We start from the raw sequence: 26008 nt of genomic DNA on the forward strand, positions 1-26008 counted from the left end.
TGCATTCCATTTAAAATCGAAATCAAATCATGGTCAAAACCACTCATAAGTTTTGCGAATGAGGTGGTGAATACCTTTATGAGTGCTCTTAAGTTATGAGCTTTTGAAGAATAAATCTTAATTCTGAAACTGATCACACGGAACAAAGACATACAACGTCAATTTTATTATTTATATAACACATCAAAAATTTTAAATTTACGTGTCACCCTACTATGTTGGCCATAATTTGTGTGCCCACCAAGGAAGCCCATGCAAATCTTTGATTAAAAACAAAATGTCAAAAATTTTACTTCTCTTGTCTGTCAGTCAGAATTACATGCACGTTTTTTCATACGTGCTTCTTTCTGCTAAATTAATCACTAAAGTTAAGAAAATTTCATCATTCTCTGTACAATTTCATTGTGACATCAATTAAAAACAACCCAACAAACTCATCATGTCCTGGATTTTGGGAAGAAATCATCCACAAGCACCAGCCCAAGAAACTACCGGAGAATCAAATGTTGGAACCGCAGGTCAGGCCACTGGTGACCCTGGCTTAACCAAGGCCGAAAAGAAAGCCATGGAAGCCTATCGATTTGATTCATCTGCTCTGGAACGAGCCGCCGAAGCTGCCAAAACCTTGGAAAGATCCAGTAAGTTCTATCTCATCAATATGCTTGATTATGCAATCATCTGATCAAATTGCATGATTAAATTTATTTGTTTGCTTGTTTTAGAACATGCTAGAGAAGCCCTTGATCTATCCAAGATGCAAGAAAGTACTCGTCAACAAGAGTACATGGCTAAAGTGAAAGAGTATGAGGCCCATATTGAGCAGGCAAAATCTGAACAAAAGCGTGTTGATCACGAGGAACGCCGCAAGACGTTGATTGTAAGTTTATCGAAAATAATTAATAAATCAATATCAAGTCAATCAAAAATCCCAATAGGAAGAGACTAAGCAACAACAACAGCGAGCGCAATATCAAGATCAACTTGCAAGAAGACGCTATGAAGACCAATTGTCACAGCAACAACGAGTTCAAGAGGAGAACCTTAAAAAGTACTTATTCAATATATTTAATCTGGCTCAAAAAGTTTTCTAATTGTTAAATCATTTTAGACAAGAAGAGAGCGTAGCACGTCAAGAAGCAATGCGCCGTCAAACAATCGAGCACGAAATTGAGATGAAAGAAAAAAATCGTCTTAAACTGTTGGAACACGAAATGAGAACCAAAGCCAAGGTTGATAGGGAGAATCGTGATATTAATTTAGAACAGATTCGTCTTAAGGCTCAGGAACATCGAGTCACCGTCCTTGAAGGAATCAAGTTAGTTTGTTTTTTTTGAGTTTTACTGTCGACTTTGATTTTGTTTAAAACCCCATTGTTTCTTTTCTGAGTTGTGCTGTCTACCTTTCTTAGTGCAAACCTAGGCGTAGGGACGCGTATTTTTTTCTGATAACCTAACCCTCTCACAAACAAATCATTGAAACTCCCGGACTTCGGAAGTTTTTGTAGTTTGCGAAGCAGGAAAATTCCTCTCCGCATTTGTTTTAATTGACAAAAATATTGATATCTTCATAGACAGCCGGGCTGCAATTAAAGCCATTTACTCAGTTGTCCGAAGTCCAAACTAGTTGACCGGTTTCGAAATATATTAAGAGTCCTAAGCATAAAAAACACAGTTACCACAGTACATCGTGAAACGTGATATATAGGCACAGGGAAATGAAAGGGCAAATGAACTGGCCAAAAAGGATCAACACTTGATTCGAGCAAAACCGTTTCATAGGTACTTATGTTAATGGAGCACGAAAAAAGCAGACTAAAGCAAAGCTTCTTGAACTCTGGAAACGACAGATGGCCAGCACTTGAAACCTGTCGGGTTGCAAGGAATCTGTGGCCGACCCTTTTTCAGAACAAAACTGAAACCATACTTAAGCTAAGCAGACCTCAATTGACCCTCTTGCTCGGTATCCTTACAGGTCACAACTCAATGGGAACCCACATGAGCAGAATTTGTATTGTCTTGTGTAGCGGGTGTCAAGACGAAGAGGCGGAGGAGGGCTCATACCAATTCCTTTGCGAATGCCACAGTTTAGCAAAAAGCAGGAAAACAACTCTCGGAGATTATTTCTTCGATGAGCTGGATGACGCCTCGTCCTTGCCAATAAGAAACACAATTAAATTCATCCAAATTTCAGGATGGTTTAGGGAGGCATCCTAGGAACTAGGAAGTTACTTCTACGTGCGTTGGGCAGTTATTCCAGCGGCAGGATACCCCAACCTGGAAGGCCTGGCACTTTAAATTTTTGCTTTCGGCCCTTTGGTCAAAATTGATGTCTTTAGGCTTAGGGGAAATGTCAGAGCATCATTCCTTATATTCAGAATGTGAATTTGTGTTAATTTAGCCTACCCACATCAATTGGAAAACTCGCGATATTTAATCTCTCGAAAAGCAAATAAGGCTGCGTATTTAAAGCTGCCATTGAATTCGTTATTAGAACTCCTAAGGCTATAAAACTGCATACTCACATTTTGGTTATCACTACACTCCCAAAATTTTCTGTGGGCCTTAGACTAAAGGTATTTAATTCTTTTCCACTTTTTATTTACCTTTTGATTGGTCAATAAATCGAACTTAAGATTAGTCCCTTATGTATGTTCCATCGGTCTGACAAAGGGTGACATCCTTAGATCTAAGGAATAAAAAGTACGTTCTGTATAATTGGAATTGATGGTTTCCCATCATCTACTGTAATAAAAATAAACCACATAAGCGCAGTAGTTTCTTGACTATTACAAAAAACGACCTTTTCACTTCCTGAGTACCAATCCAATGAGATGAAATTTCTGGCATAATAAGTGATATACGTTGGTCCCGAGTGGTCAATTTTTTTTCGACCATATAAGTGATGAATTGGTGTATGGGAGCTTTCCATTGTAACGTATATGAAATTTTAGCATGCTTTTTGGTGTTTGAAATAGATTTTACATTTAATTTAACAAATATAGTTACCATAAATTAGATACATAATGTTGCGTAACGTATGCGACATTAAGTTCACCACGTTTAAGCGTTTATTTTTACTTAAAACTTGGTGAAAAGTTTAGTTTGGCTAGGTGAATATGGATTTAGGAGTTAAGTTCGCAAACACTAGGCGTGTTTTTTTGGCATCGCTATCTGCAGCCAAATTCGATTTCCCAAAAAAACGTATCCGCAGTTGCCCATCCGCAGCTGTCTAGCTGTCAGATAATAAAACAACAACAAAAAAAACAAATTTTGTTCAAGATTATTTTTGAGTACTTTTTACGCATAATTAAATTTTTTTTTGAAACGTTAGAAATAAAACAAAATAAATTAAATTGTTAAAAATGGTTTTTCCTGATTTTCAATTTGTACATCCATCTGCATTTGTTCAAAGTTTGATTTTTTATTTTGATTTTGCTTTCGGATAAGTTCTTGACATATTGGGGTATGTTCGTAGATTTGGGGTTAGTCGTCGTTCATGAAATTGAAGTTTTTATAGTTGGCCCGTTTAAATGCAGAGTCGAAAGATCAAAGTTGAAATTCATATGTGAAATGTGGAAGACTTGTTTTAATTTTGGCAATAGGGTTAAAAATTTGAATAAATAACTTCAACTTAACTACAAAGGCCACTTTTGTTTATACTAGTGCCATTTATATTTGAAAAAAAAAACTACAAAAATTGTTTTTGACATCAAGAAATAAGCTTTCTGCATCATTTCTTTTTAATTTTGTGGTCAGAAAAACTTAAAAAATATTTAACTTATGTCGTTTTCTAATTATTGCTTTTGAAATTTTTGTGTAAAACTCACAGTTCTAATGGAAAATAGTAGATGATATCTAGTTTTGTAATTGTTTGCGAAATGTGTTCAGTGTTCATATAAACTTAACTTTTTAAAATAAAACAATAATAAATGTTCAGCACCTATGTGGGAATCTTGATAAAAATCGAGGTTCTGATTTTTAAATCTCGAATCCATATTTTTGAATCTCAAGTCTCAAATAGATCATGAAATCTGAGATTTTTCCGCTTATTCCTCACTTTACCACCTTTTTTAGCTGTCAGATTCACAAATTCGAAAAAGTGAACATTTGTGACAGTTTTTTCACCCCAAAATTAAAAGCAATGGTGCAGAGAACTTATTTCTTGATGTCAAAAACAATTTTTGTAGTTTTTTTTTCAAATTTAACTGGCACTAGAAAGAACAAAACAAATTTCTTTTGTAAATTTCCCACTTTTTACAAAAAGTGGCCCTTGTAGTTATACCTTAAATCTCGCAAATAGAAAACCACAATACAGAAGAAAAATATTAAACACCGTACACCGTACAGCAACTATGTTTGACTCTTTCCTTGATTTTATTTCACTAAAAAGCAATTAAAGAGTAGAGTAGGTTGAGTTTTAAATGAAATGAAATAATTTTATTTGTGCGTTCCAATATTAATTCAAAACAAACTAAAATAAAAGAACGCACTTAGTGGATTGCACATTGCACTCTGCGAACATAGCCTCTTCGAGACTCTTGATTTATCCGATTATCCGAAATTTTCTCCGTTCGAGTATCGATACTCGAAAAAATGTCAATTTCTTATCCGCAGCCAGATTTAAGTTTTAGTTTTATCCGCAGCTGGGTGTTGTATTTGTAATACATGGAAGCTCCCACTGCAGATACGGATAGCTGTGCCAAAAAAACACGCCTACTTATTAACTCTTGGTAAAGAGTTTCCTGCCTCTAAAGAAGTTTTTCATGGCAATAAATCCTATCTATTACTCTTTTTCCTAATTATAAAAAGTTACCATTTTTCATGGAATGCCCCTATGCTCCTGACCAGATCATCTCGAGCTGCTTTAAAGAATTCGTCCGTTCCATCACACCAAAATCACAGTAGGCCTCTAATTTGGGCTGATATCCTTGTATAGATTTTTTCACTCTTTAATAGAATTTTCTTATACTACCCCTACCAAGATAGTCTTCAATGACAAGAAAATGACTTATATTAAAATTTTTTTTTTTTTAGAACTGCTGGTACAGTTATTGGAGCTGGTTTCGAGGCGATGCTTACCGATTGGGACAAGGTGTTAACAGCAGCTGGTGGTTTGTCATTAGTCGCTCTTGGTGTTTATTCAGCTAAGGGAGGAACTGGTGTTGTTTCGCGATACATTGAAGCTAGAATCGGAAAACCAAATTTGATTGGTGAGACATCTCGATTTGCTCTGACAGACGCTCTGAAAAATCCACTGCAATATCTCAAACGTTTGAAATCGAAACCGGCAGATGCTCTTCAAGTAAATAATATTCTATTCTAAAGTCGTTTTTATTTATTTATATGTTTTTTTATTTTTCCTTGTCTAGGGTGTTGTTTTGAATCCAGCATTAGAAGAACGTCTAAGAGACATAGCCATTGCTACAAAGAATACACGCCAAAATCGCGGACTATACCGCAACATCCTAATGCATGGACCTCCGGGAACTGGTAAAACTATGTTTGCCAAGAAATTGGCACAACATTCGGGAATGGACTATGCCATTATGACTGGAGGCGATGTTGCACCAATGGCTAAAGAAGGAGTCACAGCAATTCATAAAGTGTTCGATTGGGCTAACACCAGCCGTCGAGGTTTGCTGTTGTTTGTTGATGAAGCAGATGCTTTTCTGCGAAAGCGATCATCTGAACAAATTTCCGAAGATCTAAGAGCTGCCCTGAATGCATTTTTATATAGAACTTCTGAACAGAATCCAAAGTTTATGCTTGTGTTGGCAAGTAATACTCCCGAACAATTTGATTATGCTATCAACGATCGATTGGATGAGATGGTTGAGTTCAATTTGCCTGGATTGGAGGAACGAGAAAGATTACTTCGATTATACTTTGATAAGTTTGTACTCGAACCAGCTGCACAGGGAGCAAAGTAAGTATCCATTTTAATTAAAAACTTATTTTGTTATACTCGATTCGAGGCAGAGCATAGACACTTGATTTTAACTTGTTCCTTGAATTTAATTACATTTATAATTTTTTGTTTAAGGCGTTTCAAACTGGAACAATTTGACTATGGTGCTGCGTGCTCTAAGATGGCTAAGCTCTGTGAAGGAATGTCTGGTCGTGAAATTTCGAAATTGGGAGTATCATGGCAAGCAGCTGTATATGCATCCGAAAATGGAGTTTTGACAGAAAAAATGGTTATGGATCGCTGTTTGGCTGCAGTTGAACAACACAAACAGAAGGTAGAATTCGATTTAACAATAAAAGTTTAAAAAACATATTTTATTGAACTCAATACTTTTTTTACAGGTGGCATGGCTGTCAGAACAGGAGAAGGGCGATTACAAATCCATCACTGGAGGAGGAAAAGACTCGCAGTGATTGTCATAAAATCTCTCTCAATTTTTTTTAAAGACTTAAGACCTCAGTTGACAGGAAAAATCTGTTATTTTTTTTAACCTTAATGCATTCATTTAGTTTGTATTTATAGTAAAAAATCCCAATTGTTTATATTTTGAAATGTGTTGATATAAAACAATAAAATTGTTTAATTTACATATTTCACATATAAACAGTTGCGATTAAAGGTCTTCCGCCAACAGTACAAGTGATTCCGTTATACAAATCGCTAAAGTAGATGGTAGTTTTATATTTTCTACTATGTTGGAACTTATCCATCTGTTATGATCGATTTAAAACTTTTGAGACTGAAAACCATTTTTAATTTGACGGGATTTGGTTTTATTAAAAGTTGTGCAAACGAACAAACTGGCTTTAGAATTAAATTTTTATTGAGATATATTCATATAAGCTAAGTGTGCGGACTCAGGAAACACATTGAATTGAAAATTGTTAAGTTATGTTGGCGCATTCCTATTTTGTTTTTCTTTTTGGCATATTCCTTGGGAAATTTATATTAAACTTCCTTTCACTGCCATTTAAATTTTGTGTTTGTTTATGATTTTATAAAATTGTTTTATATAGTACAATTGAATAAATATTGTTCAATGTTTATGAACAAAATGCAAAAGAAAAAACACAAATTGTAATTAAGGAAAATATAACGTTGTTACAAACTATTTTTCTTTTTTCACTTTTCTTGGGAATTTTATTGTTCATTCAAATTTGGGAAAGTAAATGATGCTGAAAAGTTTCTCTCTGAATAAAAAGGTATCGGTCATTAATGTTCCAAGGGAATTTTGGTGTCATTTGATAGGATTATTTGTTCCCTACGCAATAAATTTAGGAAATAAAATTATTTTCCTGGTAAAACTGTGAAAATTTGCATTGCGCGTATTGAGAAATATGTTTATTTCGATAATGTTGATCTTTGAGGAGTAAAAATTGCATAATTGATAGTCACTTTTAAAAAATATAAATAGAAAAAAATATTATAAATCAACTTTCACTCTGTGCGAAAGCTTTTTAAACACATAAACTATTTTTTTTTAAATTTCGTACTAAATCAAGTTATTTGAATAAAAAGTTTCCTAAACACGCTTTAAACTGTTTCTCATCTTATGCAAATCAAATTGTATATATTAATAACAACTCAACGCCTGGAAAACCACAAACTGGGGCGTTCGCCTCCACCTCTTCGTCTCGGCGCCCTCTAACAAGTCAGATGAGAGAATGCCCATTGTAATCATGTGGATTCCTATAGTTTTGACCTGCAAGGGTTCCGACCAGAAGGGATAATTTGGTTCTGTTCAGCTTAAGTTTGGTTTCAGTTTTTTTTCTAAGAAAGGGTGGGCCACAGATTCCTTGAAACCCGACAGGTTTCAAATGCTCTCCATCATTTATAGATTTCAAGAAGCTTCGTTTCAGTCTCCTTTTTTTGTGCTTCATTGGCATAAGTACCCATGAAACAGTTTTGCTTGGTTCAAGTGTTGATTCTGCTTTGTACAATAAATCTGCCCTTTCATTCAGTACTAGCGAAGGGTAACTGTTTTCGTTGGGCTTACAGATCTAAGTACCAACACTTCGACACCGATCAACTAGTTTGGTCTTTGTGACAACTGAGGAAATGGCTTTGATTACAGCCTGGCTAATAATAATAACTTCCGGCTGAAAGACACTACAGAAGTCCTGAAGTTTCAATGATTTGTTGATGGGAGGTTTATGTTAGAAAATGATTGACCCTTCTGTTTTGAACCCGTCAGTGAATACGGAGACGTGATCTACAATCATGACCCGGTTTGTTTCTCAGAGCTCCTTTTTTGGGAAGTCTGTTAGCGCTACTGGGTTAAACGAAGTTAATTATTGTTTTGTGACCCAAGTGGCCCTTTTTCCAATTTTTATACTATTTAAATCGAATTGCTCTTTTGGCCGCCAATCCCTTCGTGCAAAGGAAAACCGGGGCCAACGAAAAGAATGTTTCTAGGGCTGCGGTAGTTGAAGTTCTCATGGCACTAGTTGTGCCGTTTTGTCTAGGGCTGGCCAACAAACCAGGCATGCATACGTCAAATAGGGCTATTAATGGCTATATACATCCAGTGAATGATTTTAGGTCCCCATTTCTCACAAAAAAATTTACTATAGGTGTAAAAGGCATTTGAAGTTTTCTTACTTACTTTTTATTTCCATTTAAAAGCCTAAATTTTTAAATTCTCTTTAGCAGCTTAATCCTTAAAACTAGAATTTGATTCGCGTGACATTTGAACAAGCAAAAATGAATTATTATTTTTTTTGTTGGAGATAAGTTTCCACTACATAGTGGAATTGTGTAAATATGGGTTAGAATATAACAAATCCATTTTCCATTTGAAAAGTTATGAAACAGAACATACAATTTATTTCGTAAAATATTTGTTTTTTTTTTGTCCATTCCAGACAATGACAATTATCTTAAATTCATGCAAGAAAACTATTATTTAATTATTAATGTTAAAGATATTTAAGACATTTATTACACATATATAATTCTAATCAGCAACAGTTACTTTGTTAAAAAGTTCCAACGTTAATGTGCTAAGGAATGCGGGTAGAGATTTATGAGCAGCCAATTGAGATTGCATCATTTCCTTGAGCGAAATTGAATATGGAGTTTCCAACATATCAAGAATACCCGAATCGTTAAGTCTGAAATTAAGATAGTCATCTGGTGTTTCAGCGTACATGCTGGAAATCTTATAGTTGTTATTGTTCATAATTCTATCGATTTTGTAGCCAAACAACATGTAACAAACTTCACGAAATTCCAAATTCAATGAACGATAATAATCTTTCATTTTCTTATTCTTATTGTTCAACGATTCGTTTTCTGCCCGGAGAGTATTTAACTCCTTGATATTGACAGTCATATTAGATGTTTCATTTAAACGCCCAGTTATATCTTCCTTATCCTCTTCTAGTTTTTGATTGCGACGCTTGAGACGCTCAATTTCGGCTTGGAGTTTTTCCAAGCGGTTATTAGCATTTTCATATGCTTCTGTTGCTGGGTTGTTTGATAAGTGGACAACCTGTAATTAAAACAAAAATTATTTATAAATTTGAAAATATTTATAACTAAAAAATTTATGTGTTGAGGTAACAAAAGCAACAAGAAAAAAGATGTTTTCGTCATGCATGTCAAATCCTTACACACTTCAATTGCCTGATTATGGTGGATGGATTTTTTTTTTTTCAAATTTGGAAGAGATTGGTTTTTGTATGCTTTTTGAAAATTGTTTGTTTTTTTTTTTCTTATTTATATATCTCGCTTAAAATGTGTATCTCATAGAAAGTTTTAGTAGGTATTGCAATAATCTGGAAAATAGCTAGTAAGTTGTAACTGGGCCTAAAATGAAATTGACATATTTTTTGGTATATTTCATTCACGACTCAACAGAACTGTTGTCTACCAACTCCTACTCGCTCCTTCACGTGGTGAACATCAAACGCCTAGTTGTTGGAGGCAGCAAATGAGAGTGGAGAGAAGTGAATTAACCAGCGAAAGCTTCTCCGAAAGACTAAGTTTTCCCTATACAAAGCCCTTATCATCGCAATCCTGCTGTATGGTGCAGAAACATGGTCTTGAAAACAGTTTGGATTGTTTTAAGAGAATTATTCTTCGGGCGATTTTTATCCCGTTTGCATAAGGAGTTGAGTTAGTTGAAGATTCCTTGGCAGCGAAAAGCTTTGAGATTTTTTAAGCAAACTGGCAAATTGTAATTTCACAAGGAACTTCTTCATTCACGAACATCATTTGGCGTTGCACAGCGTGCCCAAACTGACGTTTGCGTCTCATTGTTTTATTTTTTTTTTATAAATAACTGTGGCAGTTTATATCACTATGGAAATTGATTACGAAAAGGTCAAAATTAAGTGAATAAAAATGTCGGAATGAATGATCTATCTGCCTCAAGTTTTCGCATGCTACAACCTATATGAAACTCGAAAACTTATTTAATAATTTTAATAGTTTTCATCAATATATTTTTTTTCTTTGTGTAAATCTTTCATTAAGATTTGAAATGCGCTGTCTTGCGCAAAAGTTGAACCTTTTTTGAGAAATAGCGATATTCATGGCAAAAAAAGGTTTTCAATAATCTTATATCATTCGGCCTTATTATGAATTCCATTGGTATCGGAAATTTTCTACGATTCCCGAAAAAATAATCATGGAATCCGTCCGTAATGGAAAACTTCATACAAATCGTCACCACAATCGGGAATCATAGAAATTTTCTTATACGATGGAATGCGTGTAATTTTGTAACGGCAAATGTTATTTTTTGACTTTTGTTTCACATGTGGCTATCTGAATTTATGTTTTAGTAATTAAATAATATATAGAATTTTATTTTTTGTCTCTATATAGCACAACGAAATCTTGAATGAAATTTAATTTTTTTACTTGCGATATAGGTACTATTATATCAAGTTATGCATTCGTAAAAAAAAAAGTTGAGATAACATTTTTCCATGACATTACGATGGTAGAGAATGCCAAAATAGTGGGTCCTGGAAGTCCGTCTGTCTGTCTGTATAAGGAGCTACAGCCTAAACGGATGAACCGATTAATGTCAAACTTGGTATGTAGCGTTATTTGACGACTCTCCAGAGGGGTTTTTGGAATTAATTTTTTTGGACCAAAAATAACGGTACTTGTCATATACCGATTTTAGTAAAGTTGAAATTGTTCAGAAACGGCTCCAACGATTTTGTTTAAAAAATTCAAATGTGAATTTTAAGACAAGGTCTATCTTCTAACGAATTTTTTTTTTTTTTGAAAATCATTATTAACGGTACCTGCCATAGAACCGTTTTTTTTTTTCAAATCCGATTATCTCCGAAACGGCTAATTCGATTTCAACGAAACTTTTTGTGAGAAAGCATTTGTATAATAAATATAAACCAAAAATTAAATTTCTAAAAAAGTAATTTTTGGATTTTTAAAAAAAACTTTTGAAATTTTTTTTTTGAAAAATCAAATTTTCGAAAACGGGACATTAAATAATTTTGAAATTTTGTTTTTAGATGTTGATTAGTGATTTCTACAAAATGGCATACCAATTTTATTTTAAAACTTTTTTTCCAAAAAATTATTTATAAAAAATTAGTTTTAAAAAAAACGGCTCTAACGATTTTGAAATTTTTTTTTCTAAAAATGCATCTTAATATGTCAATCAAAACTGCATACTTGTTTTAGAGGGCAATTTAATTTCAGATTTTATTTAATTTTTAAAAAAAAAAAATTTTATTTTTTTTTTAATTTTTTTTTTTTTTTGTACCTACACAAAATTCATTTTCCAAATTTCTATATAAAAAGTCTTAAAAATTGAAGCAACTTGAACTCTAAGAGCAAGTTCATGCGACCCAGTCGTGCATTTTATTTTGTTGGGTTTTGTTCTAAAGCTTATTTTCTGATGCTTTTTCTTTAAATGACACCTAACAAGGCCATATGAGCACGTTAAGAAGGGACTTTCTATTCAAATCAGTATGCGAATTTTAAATAACGATTACAAATAACGTTGGTAAAAGTTAAGAGTCAATTTTGACGATGCGATCAATAGAACTCAAGATAAAAGTCTCCAAAATAGAGCCTGCAACTCACATTTTGGGTACACCAACCAAACCATTCTTTATCATTTCTCATGTAAAAAAAGTTTAAGGGCCATTTGCTGAATAGAAACTTAAATATTTTATGTTTAACATAAGCTTTTAAGTTATGTATTTTAGTTTTTGAAACGCTTCAGCTTTTTTTCTTATATGTATGTATTTGTATATTTCTATGTGTGTCGTGCATGTAAATAAATGCTAGAAAAAACCAGGAATGAGCTAAACAAAATCAGATTTGGTTTTGAAACATTTTCAAAAATCTAGAACCAATAGTCTCCGCAGCTGGGTTCGTCAATTTTTTTTATATTATTTAATTTTTATTATATGCTAATAAAGTATGATAATAATAAATCTTAAAATAATTTCATACCTTATACTTTCCAATATTAAAATCCCCCTTCAAACATCTATGCTCCAATTCCAACTCCAATTCCTCCTTACGTCTCTTCAATCTCTCATTTTCCATACGCAAATTCTCAATTTCCTTCTTAAAATGATCATAACTATCATTCAACCCACTATCCAAGCACGATGGTGATGACATTTCCAAACTCGATTTCTGTGCAAACAGTTCCTTCTCCAAATTACCACACATATCCTTGTAAGCAACTAGTGTTTTTTCCAACATATCCAAACGACAACGCAACTGTGATTCGGGATTTGTCATCTCAATAGCATTGGAAATTGTTAAATCTTTTTCAAAATTCTCCAATAATTGTTTATAACAATCACGTTCTTTTGCAACCAACATTAGTTTCTTTTGTACTCGAAGTAGAATGCTTTTGTGGTGTTTTAAAGCCGACTTAAGACTTTCATTGTTTTTAGTGTACATATCAACTTGTTGTTGCAAATCTCTCATTCGCGTTTCAATTGAATTCTTCTCACATTGATTTGTACTCTTTTCTGATACCAAAATGATATCATTTTGGAGAATTTGTTCAATACGCGAACGAAGAGCTATCGGACTAACTAAAGTATTTGGCAAACAATGATCTTGTGCCACTTTAACCCATTCCTTAATCTCTTGTTCCAAACTAGTGAGTTTAACTTGCAATGCTACAGCTTCATTCTTTGAGTTTTCATACTTTTCCAATCGACTTTTCAAATCATGAACTTGTTCTTCCAACAAAAGTTTATCTCCCAAAACATCATGAAGATTTTTATTGTTTGTCTTTAACCGATCAATCTCTTTGTCCAAATCGGGAATGCTTGCCAAACGAGCTTGAGTGTTCTTAGTAATTTCCTTCCAATCAGCATAATTCGATATCTCATATTCTAGTTGTTTTACACGAGACTTTGCCTCGTTACTGGCTTGCTTTTCTTTTTCCAATTCCATCTGAAGTTCATCGTATGAGTTGATTTTTTCCTTATGCTCAGCAAGAGTCTCTTTTAAGTTTCCCAATTCTTCGGAAACTAATTCGAGTTCCATTTCAAGCTTATCTGAATGTCGTCGATAATCACTCAATTCATTGGTCAAGTCATTTTGCATGAGTCGGGCATTTTCTTCAATTTCAGCATTAGTCCGCTGAAGCTCATGAATGGTTTCTTCGTAGGCTAACTTTTGTTCATTGAGTTCGCTCTTGGCAGCGGTCAATTCGGATTTGGAACGTTGTTCTCTCTTACGCATCACAGTCATGTGCTTTTCCATGTCTAGCAGTTTGTTGGATGAGAAATCACATTGTTTAGTGAGTTCACGAACTTTACTATCATACATTGTTTCCATTTCTTGACGTATTTTGTGTTGACGTTCGATTTCTTGTTTAAATTTAATAATTCTAGCCTTGGCTTCGATTAAATCGGCACGAATGCGTCGCGACTCCCATGGACTTGGTGGGAGGGATGCATTTAGTGATGTATCAGCACTGGCAATGCGTATAGAATTTGCACTGTCGTTGTTGGAAGCTGATTTGTTGAAAGAAGTGTTTAGGCTATTGGAGAGTTTACGTTTTTTGGGCAAAGTTTCACTTAAAGAATCATTTGTATAATCAAAGGTTAGTTTTTTGGGTGCAACATGAGCAACGCTATCATTGAATTGTGCCATAATTTTATCGAAATTTGTTTTTATGTCTTCCATGGTATAGGAGCGGGTTGGGATTTGATGGAATGCAAATGCAGCCGGTGTGAAGCAAATAAGCAGCGTTGGTGGTAGAGAGAGAGAAAACTCTGGGTTTTTTTTTACACGTTTTTGTGTATTTGAATATGTTAAGATCTGAACTTATACATAAAAAACAAAATATTTATTATAAGTTACCTATTTTTTGAGTTTTAATTAATTAAACTATTAAGAAATTAAATAAAAGGCAAAATAATTTTGCAAATTACAATTTTGTGGATGGGCCCGCTTTGAATTTTTTTGCATAGCTTTTTTTGACAGAAAATTTTATTTTTTTTTGTTATGTTGGTATTATAGTTAAGTTGTAAACAGAATACTTTCGGATAATAGGGTGACAACACACTTATGAGGTTTTCAATTAATTAATTAATTAAATAAATTTTCAATTAACTAATTAAAATTATTTTTGATCAAAACACAAATTTACACCACGGAGCAAAATAAATTGATTTATTTTGGATTTAGGCCATGTGCGAAGTGCGTTAAAATGTTGGTTAAATTTTGTATCGATGAAATTTTGACGTTTGGTTAAAAAAGGGATCAAATTTATTTTTTTGCTTTGCGAATTGAGTTAAAATGTGTTAAATGGGACTTGTTTTTAGCACTTTTGATTAAAATTCCCTCAAGATAATACAAAATTACCATCAAAAATGGTTTTTCTTATATTCAGATACTTATTTTTTAACAAAACCCAGCTGACACAATATAAAGTAAAGTATTCTAGCATGAAAATGTAAGAAATTCTAAATTTCACTTACTTTTTTTATATTTATCGATAAATTCCCACTTCATTACGATCAAAAATACCATTGTGACAATTTTTAATTCAGTCTTCGAAATACAAAAAAATAAAAAATAAACATACATTTTCAATTTTTCAAGATGAATAATAATTTGAGGGAGTATATACGCACTTTAACAAAAATAATTACAAATCTATCTTGATCTTTCTAATTTGAGAAACGTCAAATTTTAACCAATAGTGTCAAATTTTACCCTGCTCCTCAGCTGGGTAAATTTTAACCCATTTTATTCACCCACTTGAGCCATATAGATCATTAATTAACACGTATTACAACAACTACATAACAACAACTACGATTTGTGATCTTGATGAAAAGCAAGATCACGATTCGTGATCTTGATGAAAAAAAAAGATTTCATGTAGTTGTTGTAATACGTGTTAATTAATGATCTATATGGATCAAGTGGGATAATAAAAAACGTTAAGTGTTAAAATTTAACCAAACGTCAAATTTTAACCAACATTTTAACGCAATTCGCACACGGCCTTAAAAAAATTTATTTTCGCGTTTTCATGATCAATTATGTGGTTCCACCCTTAGCTTTTTCGGATAACATAACGCAACGTTACGTAATGTAAGAATTTGAATTTGACATTTTTTTCTAACCCATGTAAACCCTATATTAATTATTGAAAAAAACATTTTTTATTAATGGTGGACCAGACAACTTGAAAAATTTCTCCCAAAAAAATTTATAATATATCAAAAATCTATTGAAAAACATTAAAATGTTTTCCGGAGGCGATTCAAGTGGTGACGGTGTAAATAGTCGTAATCAATTTAATTGGCAAATGACTTCGCAAACGTCTTGTAATGTAAATTCAGGTTCAATCGATTGGGCATCTTTGGCCCAGCAATGGATACAAATGAAAGATTCGGGTGCTGGCCTTCCTGAAGCACCACCGCCTCCTATCATTAGTAGTAACACCAATTCAATAAATAAATCAATAAAACAACCAACAGCCAAATTCGATGAACAAGGTGAAGCCGATATGGAAGTGGAAAAGGAAGATGAGGTACAAGTTGTTGGATTCGGTCATAATACAACACCACCTCCACCGCCGACATCAGCTCGATGGATACCTATTTCAAATCAGCAACAACAAGATACTGAAACATATTGTATGTATATTATGATTGCAATTTGTAAGTAATTTAAGGGTATTAATATTTGAAGGTCCACCACATCAAACCTGGACGTGGCCTGCACGTGTGGCCTTACCGCCTCCAATTCTACATGTGCCTATAACAACTGGATCTTTGACCCCGCCTATTCCAAAAGATATTATCAGTAGTACAACGCCACCACTGCAAAAGGCAAATGTAAACGTCGAATTAGCAGCTATGTCGTTGCCCGGCAAAGGAGTTGTAGAAAATCTTCCAATGGACGCCGCTAAACGAAAGATTCTTCCAGCTTGGATACGGTAAGTAAATTGAAGAAATTCTATATAGCACAAGTCCTTGTCTGATAGCAAACTTAAGTGGTTTTTAGTAGTAATGTCCGCTACATTTTTATGTTTGCAATTGATTCGTCAGTTTTAAGAACGGAATAGGTCCACTTTTTTCCTAAATTGACTTTTTGATGCAAATGGCATCTTTAGGCGTAGACACATCTTCTAAATTGAACAAAAAACAACAACAAAAATAATTTGGGAGCCGAAGTTACCGGGGTTAAAGTTTGAAGAACAGAATAAATCCAGGATTCCGAGCTATTGATTATGTCTTAACTAAGACGTTCACGGGTTTTAATTGCAGAAAACGTTGAATGGGTTATAAGTACGGTTTATCCGGGACTGTCCCGTATTTCTATAGCCTGTCCCGGGTTTTTAATTAAGAAACCCGGGAAGTATAAGTGTCCCGTATTTTGTAATTTGTACCGTGATTGTCCCGTATTTCCACATTTTCTGATTTTTGTATACAAGATTTTAAATACTTTTTCGGAAAACAAGAAAACAGTGGTTGGAAAATTAAAGTTTTCCTAATTTTTCGAATAAAACCATTAGTTTTTTAAATTTTTTTCGTCAAATATTTAGTTTCAAATTGTCAGGTTGAAAAGCTACATCAGAAAAAGTTTTTTTTTTTTGAATAACGAACAACATATGAAAGAGGAAAGAATCCCCTTGATTTCTCAAAAGTTTAAAGGTCATTATTAAGTGTTGAATTAAATATTACGCAATTTCAAAATCATTTAAAATAAAATTAAAATGTTAAAAAACAGCTCTCACTACTTTGACTACAAACATACGTATTTTTTTAGAAGTTATTAACAGTACCTATTATAAAACCGTTTTCTTGATTTCTGATTTCCTCGTAAACGACTTAAATGATTTTAACGAAAATGTTCCCATAAAATAGTTTTGAGAAATCTTGATTATATTTTTTTTTTTTTTTTTGAAAAACCAATGTTTTCAAAACAATCCTAGAAATATGGGCACCGTAGTTATAAGAGAAGATAAAACCGCAGATAGCTATTAAATGATTGGGTGGAAATTGAAGATAAGTGTTAATCAATTGCCTTTGTTTTAAATAAATTATATGTTATTTCATTCAATATTTGGCCTTAGGTGAAATTTCAAACCTTAAATTTTAAGAACGAAATAAGTCCAACGTTTTTAAACCCTTATACCAGTAACCGATAGAAATAAAATTTTTATCTTATTCGATTCAAATCCAAATAATCTTTATTTTATCTGAAAGTCAAACAACTAAAAACAGTAAAATATAGAAGCTATTCAGATTTAGCGTTTTCCCAACAATTTTGCAAAATGGACTTATTCCGTTCTTAAAACTTACGGTTCAATTAGGTACGTTGATTTTTTGTTTTGTATAAATTAAAGATTTGAGGTCCGAGTTTCACCAATGGATTTGAGTTCAGAATAGGTCAAAGATTTATAATGTGGATCTTGCTGGTCAGTTTTTTCATCCATTTTTACTTGCGATATAGTTATGTACTATATAATTATCAAGTTATGCATTCGTTCAAAAATAAAGTTGAGATAACAGTTAGACATGAAATTACGATGATAGAGAACGCCAAAAAAGTTGGTCTCGCAGGTCCGTCTATGTGTATACGAAGCTACAGCCTACAGATGGACCGATTAATGTAAAACTTGGTATGTAGCGTTTTTTTGCGATTTCTTAGACCAAAAATAACGGTACATACTTGTCTTATACCGATTTAAGTAAAGTTGAAATTTCTCGAAAAGAGTTCCAACGATTTTGTTAAAAAAAATTCAAATATAAGTCTTAAGACTTACTATCTTTAAATGGTTTTTTTAAACCATTATTAACGGTACCTGCCATAGAACCGTTTTTTTTTTTTAAATCACATTTTCTCCGAAACTACTAATTCGGTTTCAACGAACTTTTTTGTAAAAAAGCATTTATATCATCTATCTATCATAAAAAAAAATAATATTTGGATTTTTAACAAATTTTGAAGATTTTTTTTTTTTTTTGAAAAATCAAATTTTCGAAAATCGGACATTGAATTTTTTTTGAAATTTCGGCTTTAGATGGTTATTTCTTCAAAATGGCATCAAAATAGTTTGTATAAGTTTAGTTTAAGGCTTGCTTACGTAAATTAACACTTTTGGAAACAATTATCTGATCAAAATATTTTTTGTTTCATACGCCATTTTGCTGCAAATTAATTAACATTTCCAATTTTTATAAAAACTCAATTTCTTACTTTTATTTCAGAGCAACACGCCAAAAAAAATTGGCAAGATGTGATACTGATTTATAGTTTTAAAAAACTTGTCCCGGTAATGCAGTTTTCAAAAAAGGATCAGAGTTACCACAGTTGAAGTTAGATCGAAAAATATTACAATTTGAATTCAACAAAACAGGGGTTTTCAGAGCAAAAAAACAACAAAAATAAATATCTTTTTTTGTCCAACTGTTATTTGTTTATTTCTTTTCGAACAAAAGCTTTTATTTTATTTGAATTTTTGATCTGAAAAACCCTGTTTTATTGGATTTAAATTGTAATATTTTTCGATCTAACTTCAACTTTGGAAACTATACTGCAATACCGGAAAAAGTTTTTAAAATAATAAACTAGTATCACATCATGCCAATTTTGTTCGGCGTGTTGCTCTCAAATAAAAGTAAGAAATTAAGTTTGTTTTAAAATTGGAACTGTTTATTTTATTGAACTAAGAGCCAGTTTTTCAATAGCCAGATAAACCCCAGTTAAGGCTTATTCCTACGAATAAAAGTTTTTTTTTACATTGACATTTATTCGTCTGATAGTCTAACTGACGATTCCAAAATCAGGACTAAACTAACAAAAACTAATTATGATTAAAACATTTTTATTTTTTCTCTTCGTTAACAGTGAAGGACTCGAGAAGATGGAACGCGAGAAGTTAAAACAACTCGAACGTGGTACAAAAGACAAGGACCCTTCATCCGCAGGTACATCAGCTGTCGATGAGAGTGATATTAATAATTTTAAGTCTATGGTAAAAAGTAGCATCACGGAAATGGTAAATATCTAAACACAAACCAATTAAAAACGTCTCTATCTATTTTACCTGCTAAGGATACATTGATTATGATTATTTTAGTACTTAGTCCTATCCTCCTGTTTTATTATGTTCGCAACCACAACTCTTTAATTGAATCTTCCTTATTAAATCAATTGAAAATAAAAATCTAGGAAGGTGAGAGTTCAGGTAATGAAGATGCTAACAATGAAACTGAGCCACTTGATGACACCGATGCCGATTCGGTACTCGCACTTCATGCAAATATTTCAACAAATGACCCATCAGAAAACATCCTCAATTCGGGTAAAACGTATGAAGAAAGAATTGCGGAAATGGTAGGTCTCTAAAATGCTGTGTGTATATTATACCAATGAACTATTTTAATTCATTGGTTTTCCTTTTTTTTTGTTTTAATTAGATGATTGGTGTACGAAAGACATTAACGGAACTTCTTCTAGAAGTGACAAATGAAGAAATAGTTATTTTAGCAAATGAAGCAATTCGAAAAAGAAGAGAAAAAGGTAGTTTTTGTTTTGTTATTTTTAATTGATATCTCAAATTTTGTTTTTCTTAAAAAAAAAAAAATTGGTAAAAAAATTGAAAGAATAGTGAAGAAATAATGTATTGTTCTTTGTTTTGCACATAGGCAATGCAGAACTTCTTAATGCTCTTATAATCTCTTGTTTACTTTTTTAATATCAATAACTATTATGTATATAAAGCTTCATCGGTCCAAGTTATCCGCAAAAGCGCAATACCTTCTATTACCGGCAAATTGGGTAAGTGTAATATTTTCAATTATAAAAAATGTCATTTTATGTCTTTAAACATTTTACTAAGTATAATTATAATTATTATGTAGAATTGAAGTCCCTTTTTTTAACTGAATAAATAACGATTTTGTATAAAATGCACGAAAAAATACACATTCTGCATTAATTAATTTAGTGATCATTTCGGGATCAAATGGTCTTTCTTTTTCTTTTCATCTTTTGCTAATACTTGTTAAATGAAAATAGTCATTTCCACTTGGTTTCCATAATCCATTAATCTACGAATTGAATATGATCTAATAAAGGGTAATTTATTGTAAGTTACAATTTATCTTCATTTCTTCATATTTATGTTTATAGGTCCATTTGGTAGAATTACAGCCTTCTTCTTTTTATCATACATATATACATTTGTATATGTATTCTCGCGATATAAAGGCCCTATTTTAAATCTTCAGGGAAACTTAGTTTCCTTCCTCTGAATGTATTTCCATTGGAGACGTTTACAGTTTTTAAGTTAAAGCGGATTAAACTTTTTAAGCAAAATAGATTATGGGTCGAAATTAAAAGAAATCCAGTTTGTCTTTGAGAGAACTGAAATAATAGAATTTATGGTCCTTTATAGGTGGTAACCGGGAATACAAATTTCACTGAAAATGTTTCCGAGTGGCTCTGTAGGAATGCATTATTTTTTATTTTGACCTCGAGTTCAAAGAAACGAAATTTGTCAATTTTGAGCATGAATGAGCAAAAATGGTTTTTCGAAGATTTGCTACTGGATTAAAATCCTGTAAAAATGCGGACTACTACTTTTGGCCTTGAAAACATTCCACTATTTTGAATCGCAATTTGCAAATTTAGAAAAACGGATTCTTCAAAAAGACGTTGTTTCTGCACCAAACTGAAGTGGTTAAAATTCAGTTTTCAGGCTTTCCATACAAATTTGCCTATTCAACATTTGCTTTGCCCTCTCCAATAGAAAAAACTCCATCTAGGAGAATTCTTCTATGAGGACACTAGTGATCTAGTGAAAACGTAGACTTAAAAAGTCTATCCCTATTAACCTTATTCATTACAGTCGTATTAGGCATGTCATGGTTTGAGTTATTTGGCGAAACCATGGCTTAGTTGTGCTCTTTTTGCAATTTTTAAACAACTCATTTCCTGTGTGAATTATAAGTGTGGATATGACTTTTTTTGACGAATTTGGTACAAAATGTTTCATGAAGTGCATTTGATCGTAAACATGCTGATATTTTATCAACAAGTACCCAGTATCAAAATACCCTATTATATTATTAAAATTGATACATTTTATGCATTGAATATGAAGTACAGGAATGGGTGTTATTCCAAATCAGTGAAGCTGTTTTTTTCTATAGTGTGACTTGTACAGATGCTCATATATGGGTAAGAGGTGGGAGTGCAGTCAGATTTTTAACGTAAGGGGCGCCAACAGAAATACTAAAAAATTAAACCTTGAAGTGCGATTTTTCACTTTAGGTGATATTTTCCATTATTATTATATTCGAATTATAATCAATTTTTTTTCTCAACTAAAACGGACTGAAAATTTTTTGTAAACCATCAAGATCGGCATAAAGAACGGCGGTCAATTATTACATCGTCGTCTTACTAACAATCCCGAATATTATAAAAATATTGGGCACGTTCAGAAAAGTTAAGGACTAAATATTTAGTCAAGGTTCGTGTCTCTGATTCGAAAATTTAGGCAATTTTATTGGAAAGTTGACTGGCAAGTTAGGCAAGAATAATCTCCTTAACTCGATTTATTCGTCTACCTAAATTTCCGCTTAGAAATTGACGTTGACTTAATATTAAGTCCGGGACCGTTTATAGCGATCGATAACAATCGATTAAAAATTATGTCGATGTAACGTTTTTAGTTACCTTTGAGCATATTTATTTAAATATTAAAAACGTAGTTCACATTAAACTTTGATCAAATTCTATTGAACCAACTGCAGCTGTTTGTTGTAGCGCTTTTTCTTACTTTCAAACTTTTGCAGTTCTTCAAATTAAAGTAAGTAGTAAAGACTTTCAAACCAAAGACATCGTTTAAGTGACATTTGTACAAAAAAAAAACCAAACTTTTATTGGATTATTCATTATTTATCTCTTCAATAGGTTGCAACTTTCAAATTAAAAATGGTTTTAATCTCCTTTTGCACTCTTTTTCTTATCTTTCAAATCTACCTAATACTTATGTTTACACTCGATACATTATACTTTTATTATATCAATACTTTGGGAATTTCTCAATAAAACAAAATTGGGGTTAAAAATTGATTTGAGTCTCTCATAGTTTTATCTCTACCTACACCTATAATGCTTTCAACACAAAATGTAAATACAATAATTGCATTCCTCTATTTACCTCTAACGTCAATAAGTCAATAGCCAATCAAACATATCCATAAATACAAAAAAAAAAAGAATTAGTGCAATAATAACTTTTAGGTCTAGAAGCATATGCAGACAGCGATAGTGAAAACAGCGCATCTGACAACGACACAACCAACGATGAAAGCAAACGTTCTGATGACGATTATGACTCTGAGGAGGAGTTGAAGGTTAATTATTTTAAATATTCATAGTATTCAAATTTAACCCTCTTTGTTATTTTTTTTCAGGCCAACATACGAATTTGCCAACGCGCTTTTTTGAGAACTATTGAAGAAATTGAAGATAAGATCGAAGCATCTGAAGTTCGCGACGAGCTTCTTCTGAAGGAGCATCGAAAAGATGAGATCAAAAAAGAAGCCCCTTTGCCTGGACCCACAATGAGTCCAGTGCATCAAAAAACGAAACGGTTTGATAAGGATATCGGTGAGCCACTACAGCCTGATAAAAAATCAAATTCAAACGGTGCGTTTTTATTTATTAAAATGAACAAAACAGAAAAAAAATAATGCTTTGTATCGCATTAAAAAAAAAATTATGGAATCCGCTTTGCAATCGCCTTTAGATTGTCCATCGACCTATTGCAACCATTATCCTATTTTTCATCAAAAACTGAACTGTGCTAATAGATTCCTTTCTGGTTTTCTTTTTTGGTTGATTACTTTTTACAGGTAAACGTAGAAAGGAACGGACATCCCGATTCAGTGATAATAAGGACTCTAGAAATCGCAACATGAGCACGAGTTTTTATCAACCACCAGCATTGGGTTCGGGAAGTATACCTTCACAGACAATGCCAGGAGCTATACCGGTGCTTCCGATATCTAACTTTACAGGGGGAGAATTTAAATCACGAACAGGAAATTCATCAATTGCTTCCCCTTCAGAAAATGATAATAAACGCTCTGGCAGTAGCAGCACGCACAAATCATCAAAGCAAACAAGTGCATCTACATCAGCACATAATCGTCGTCACAGTGATTCATCCACATCATCTTCAGACTCTTCGTCAAGTAGCAGCACAAGCACTTCCCATAGCAGGCGCTCTAAATACAGTGACTCGCGTCGCAAACGATCTTCAAGAGAACGATCGAAGCGATCTAGTCATAAAAGTTCTCATCGGAGTAGCTCTCACAGGAGTAGCTCACACCGTAGCAGTCGTAGAAGAGATTCGTCAGAATCAAATGATGACGATCGCTACAGTAAACGATCATCACGTCGTCGGCAGCATAAAAGCCACTCCTCCTCAAAGTATTCACGAAGAAATGATCGTCGTCGATCTGACTCGAGATCTTCTCGTTCACGAACGAGGTCAAGATCAAGGTCAAGATCTACTACGTATAGCTCAAGTCGACGGGGTGATCGATGCTAAAAGCAAATTCATTTAAAATATATATATAAATTCTTTTTTCAGGATCTTTTGAATGCATACAATCTTGTTTTGTAGTAGATTGTACAAAGCTAAAAATGAAATATGATGTTTCAAAAAATATATAAAAAAAAAATATTCTTCCACATGCCTGATCATTTTATCCTATCCCTTTTTCATTCCTATTGTTGAGTCATATTATATTTTCAGAAAACTTAAAAATATTTAAAGAAAAAATAAAATATTACGAGTTCAAATTTCTTTAGCCTTGATAAAATAACATTTATTTACTTACTCGTACTTTCTTTCTAACTAAGCTTTTAGAACTTTTAACTATATTTAATCTGAAATATATTTTCAAAGAAATATTTTGTTTACTTGTTTATTTTGTTTGTTCGAAAAAGGGCTAAGAAAAAATAATTTATTGGATGATAGCCCTATATTGCATTGAAGATCAATTTTATATCAAGATTTTCAGTATTCTGCGTCTTTTTTTTGATCGACGTGAATGTTTTAAAGCGAATTAATAAAGCAAGAATTTAAACAAATAACCTTTAAGATACATTTGGGTTTGTTTTTAAATAAAAGAACTTAAAATTTCAATGTTAAGTATGTTATGTAGGTACACATTAATATCTTCGCTACTCGTTTCGAATCAGATTGAAAACCCAAACCGTTTAAAATCAGAAACAACAACAGATATTTAAATATGTTCCAAATTATAAAGTATTGCACATAACACGGCTGTTCTGATATTCGGTTGAATTTGAAAACGGAAACGAAAATTGAATCCGTTCGGATTGAAAAAGCTGTTCTGATTTCCGTTCGGATTTTATTTTAGGTTGTAACAACTTAAGGACAGCAAAATCACAGTACACTTATAAAAGGTAACATATTGTGCATATTGTCACACATACAAACAAAGAAGGAGTTATGAAATTGCGTGTGTAGTAAAAAACAATTGTAAATAAGAGAATTGACAAACTTTGCGAACTTGAAAAAAAAAATAAAAACTTACTTTGTATATTTATGTGTTCTGTGCAGCAAAACATTTTTGAAGGCAGCGATTCAATTATTATGTATAAAAGAATTTTAGACCGATTTAAAAATACACTGAACGAAAAAAGGAAAACAAAGCTATGATGTGATATAAATGTCTTTTCTTGTCTAGTTAAATTATTATTTTTTGCTTGTTTTATTTCATTATTATTATTTGTTATTTATTTTCATTTTGTGTCAGTGCCGTCGGGATGATGCAATGCTGTGGTAGTAACTTTAGTATGATGATTTAGTACAAGTAATGAATAAAGAACAAAATCCCCCGAAGAAGTAAGGAATTCTTACGAAACATTGGGTGAAAGAGTGGAATAAAGTCTTTTATTTATTCGCATCCGAACCTCGGATTTCATTTAATCAGAGAATTTTTGTTTTTCGGAAGATTAGCTCGAATAATACGTATAATTAATAAAAATTTTCCGCTCCGACTGATACTTCGCTTAGGCTGACTATATTTTTGTCTTCTAAAAACTACTTTAATATAAAAAAAAAAGTAAAAGTTAACAATGTTTGACGTATAAGTACTTTTTTGTTATGTTGTATTATACACTTTATTTTCATGTATTTTAAACACGAGACTATAATGTCGATTTTGTATTTGAAACAGAGACTTGTATCAAATCCATTGATCTCTGGTGGCAAATGGATATTGCCAATTGATTTATTTTTCAAATAAAGCAGAGTTGTCTGTGTGAAATATTGCGTGTGCAAGTAGGTGCAAATCTCGTTAAAAATTGAGATCTGGAAATTTGAGCTCAAATCAAAAATAAATTATCTTTTTTGGCAAATAGAATACACAGTATTTTTCGGTATATTTTTCGTTCCCAAACGAATATCTCGAACAAGTTAGTTTGTTTTTCGTCACCAAAATTAAGGTTGTAAAAGAGCTTTCGATTACCTCGCATTTCACATGTAAAAAATTTAAGAAAA

The 26008-nt window shown here is 32.5% G+C and overlaps 3 protein-coding genes across 4 annotated transcripts; 2 read left to right on the forward strand and 1 right to left on the reverse strand.

The window, feature by feature from the left end:
* Positions 1–284: 284 nt before the first annotated feature.
* LOC129916419 (ATPase family AAA domain-containing protein 3A homolog) lies at positions 285–7078 on the forward strand. The gene is made up of 8 exons (XM_055996341.1): positions 285–638; positions 723–877; positions 936–1048; positions 1109–1315; positions 5034–5301; positions 5369–5925; positions 6043–6241; positions 6309–7078. Exons 1-8 carry the CDS (start codon positions 440–442, stop codon positions 6378–6380), a joined length of 1770 nt encoding a protein of 589 aa, XP_055852316.1. The 5' UTR covers positions 285–439; the 3' UTR covers positions 6381–7078.
* A 1676-nt stretch (positions 7079–8754) lies between these two features.
* Positions 8755–14450, reverse strand: LOC129916420 (mitotic spindle assembly checkpoint protein MAD1). Of its 2 annotated transcripts, none has more exons than XM_055996342.1 (3): positions 14364–14450; positions 12412–14250; positions 8755–9460 (listed from the first exon to the last, which is right to left on the reverse strand). In XM_055996342.1, exons 2-3 carry the CDS (start codon positions 14113–14115, stop codon positions 8924–8926), a joined length of 2241 nt encoding a protein of 746 aa, XP_055852317.1. In that variant the 5' UTR covers positions 14116–14250; positions 14364–14450; the 3' UTR covers positions 8755–8923. The 2 variants fall into 2 exon arrangements, with proteins under 2 accessions (XP_055852317.1, XP_055852318.1); XM_055996343.1 differs by having other exon boundaries at positions 12412–14204; positions 14293–14400.
* Positions 14451–15607: 1157 nt separating this feature from the next.
* Positions 15608–24390, forward strand: LOC129916422 (arginine/serine-rich protein PNISR). Its single transcript, XM_055996344.1, has 9 exons — positions 15608–16082; positions 16138–16384; positions 19303–19453; positions 19627–19791; positions 19875–19977; positions 20179–20235; positions 22711–22823; positions 22884–23118; positions 23325–24390. The coding sequence occupies exons 1-9, from the start codon at positions 15689–15691 to the stop codon at positions 24023–24025; spliced, it is 2166 nt and encodes a 721-aa protein (XP_055852319.1). The 5' UTR covers positions 15608–15688; the 3' UTR covers positions 24026–24390.
* The last annotated feature ends 1618 nt before the right edge of the window (positions 24391–26008 follow it).

Source organism: Episyrphus balteatus, chromosome 3, assembly GCF_945859705.1.
Source record: "Episyrphus balteatus chromosome 3, idEpiBalt1.1, whole genome shotgun sequence".
NCBI lineage: Eukaryota > Metazoa > Arthropoda > Insecta > Diptera > Syrphidae > Episyrphus > Episyrphus balteatus.

Excerpts from the sequence above, each read along its gene's own strand:
- LOC129916419 (XM_055996341.1), top strand. The coding sequence starts at position 440 with ATGTCCTGGATTTTGGGAAGAAATCATCCACAAGCACCAGCCCAAGAA. Across the intron at positions 639-722 it reads CAAAACCTTGGAAAGATCCA|AACATGCTAGAGAAGCCCTT; the intron begins GTAAGTTCTATC and ends TGCTTGTTTTAG. Across the intron at positions 6,242-6,308 it reads TTGAACAACACAAACAGAAG|GTGGCATGGCTGTCAGAACA; the intron begins GTAGAATTCGAT and ends CTTTTTTTACAG.
- LOC129916420 (XM_055996342.1), bottom strand. The coding sequence starts at position 14,115 with ATGGAAGACATAAAAACAAATTTCGATAAAATTATGGCACAATTCAAT. Across the intron at positions 9,461-12,411 it reads TTAATATTGGAAAGTATAAG|GTTGTCCACTTATCAAACAA; the intron begins GTATGAAATTAT and ends TTTTAATTACAG.
- LOC129916422 (XM_055996344.1), top strand. The coding sequence starts at position 15,689 with ATGTTTTCCGGAGGCGATTCAAGTGGTGACGGTGTAAATAGTCGTAAT. Across the intron at positions 19,792-19,874 it reads AAGAAAGAATTGCGGAAATG|ATGATTGGTGTACGAAAGAC; the intron begins GTAGGTCTCTAA and ends TGTTTTAATTAG. Across the intron at positions 22,824-22,883 it reads ACTCTGAGGAGGAGTTGAAG|GCCAACATACGAATTTGCCA; the intron begins GTTAATTATTTT and ends ATTTTTTTTCAG.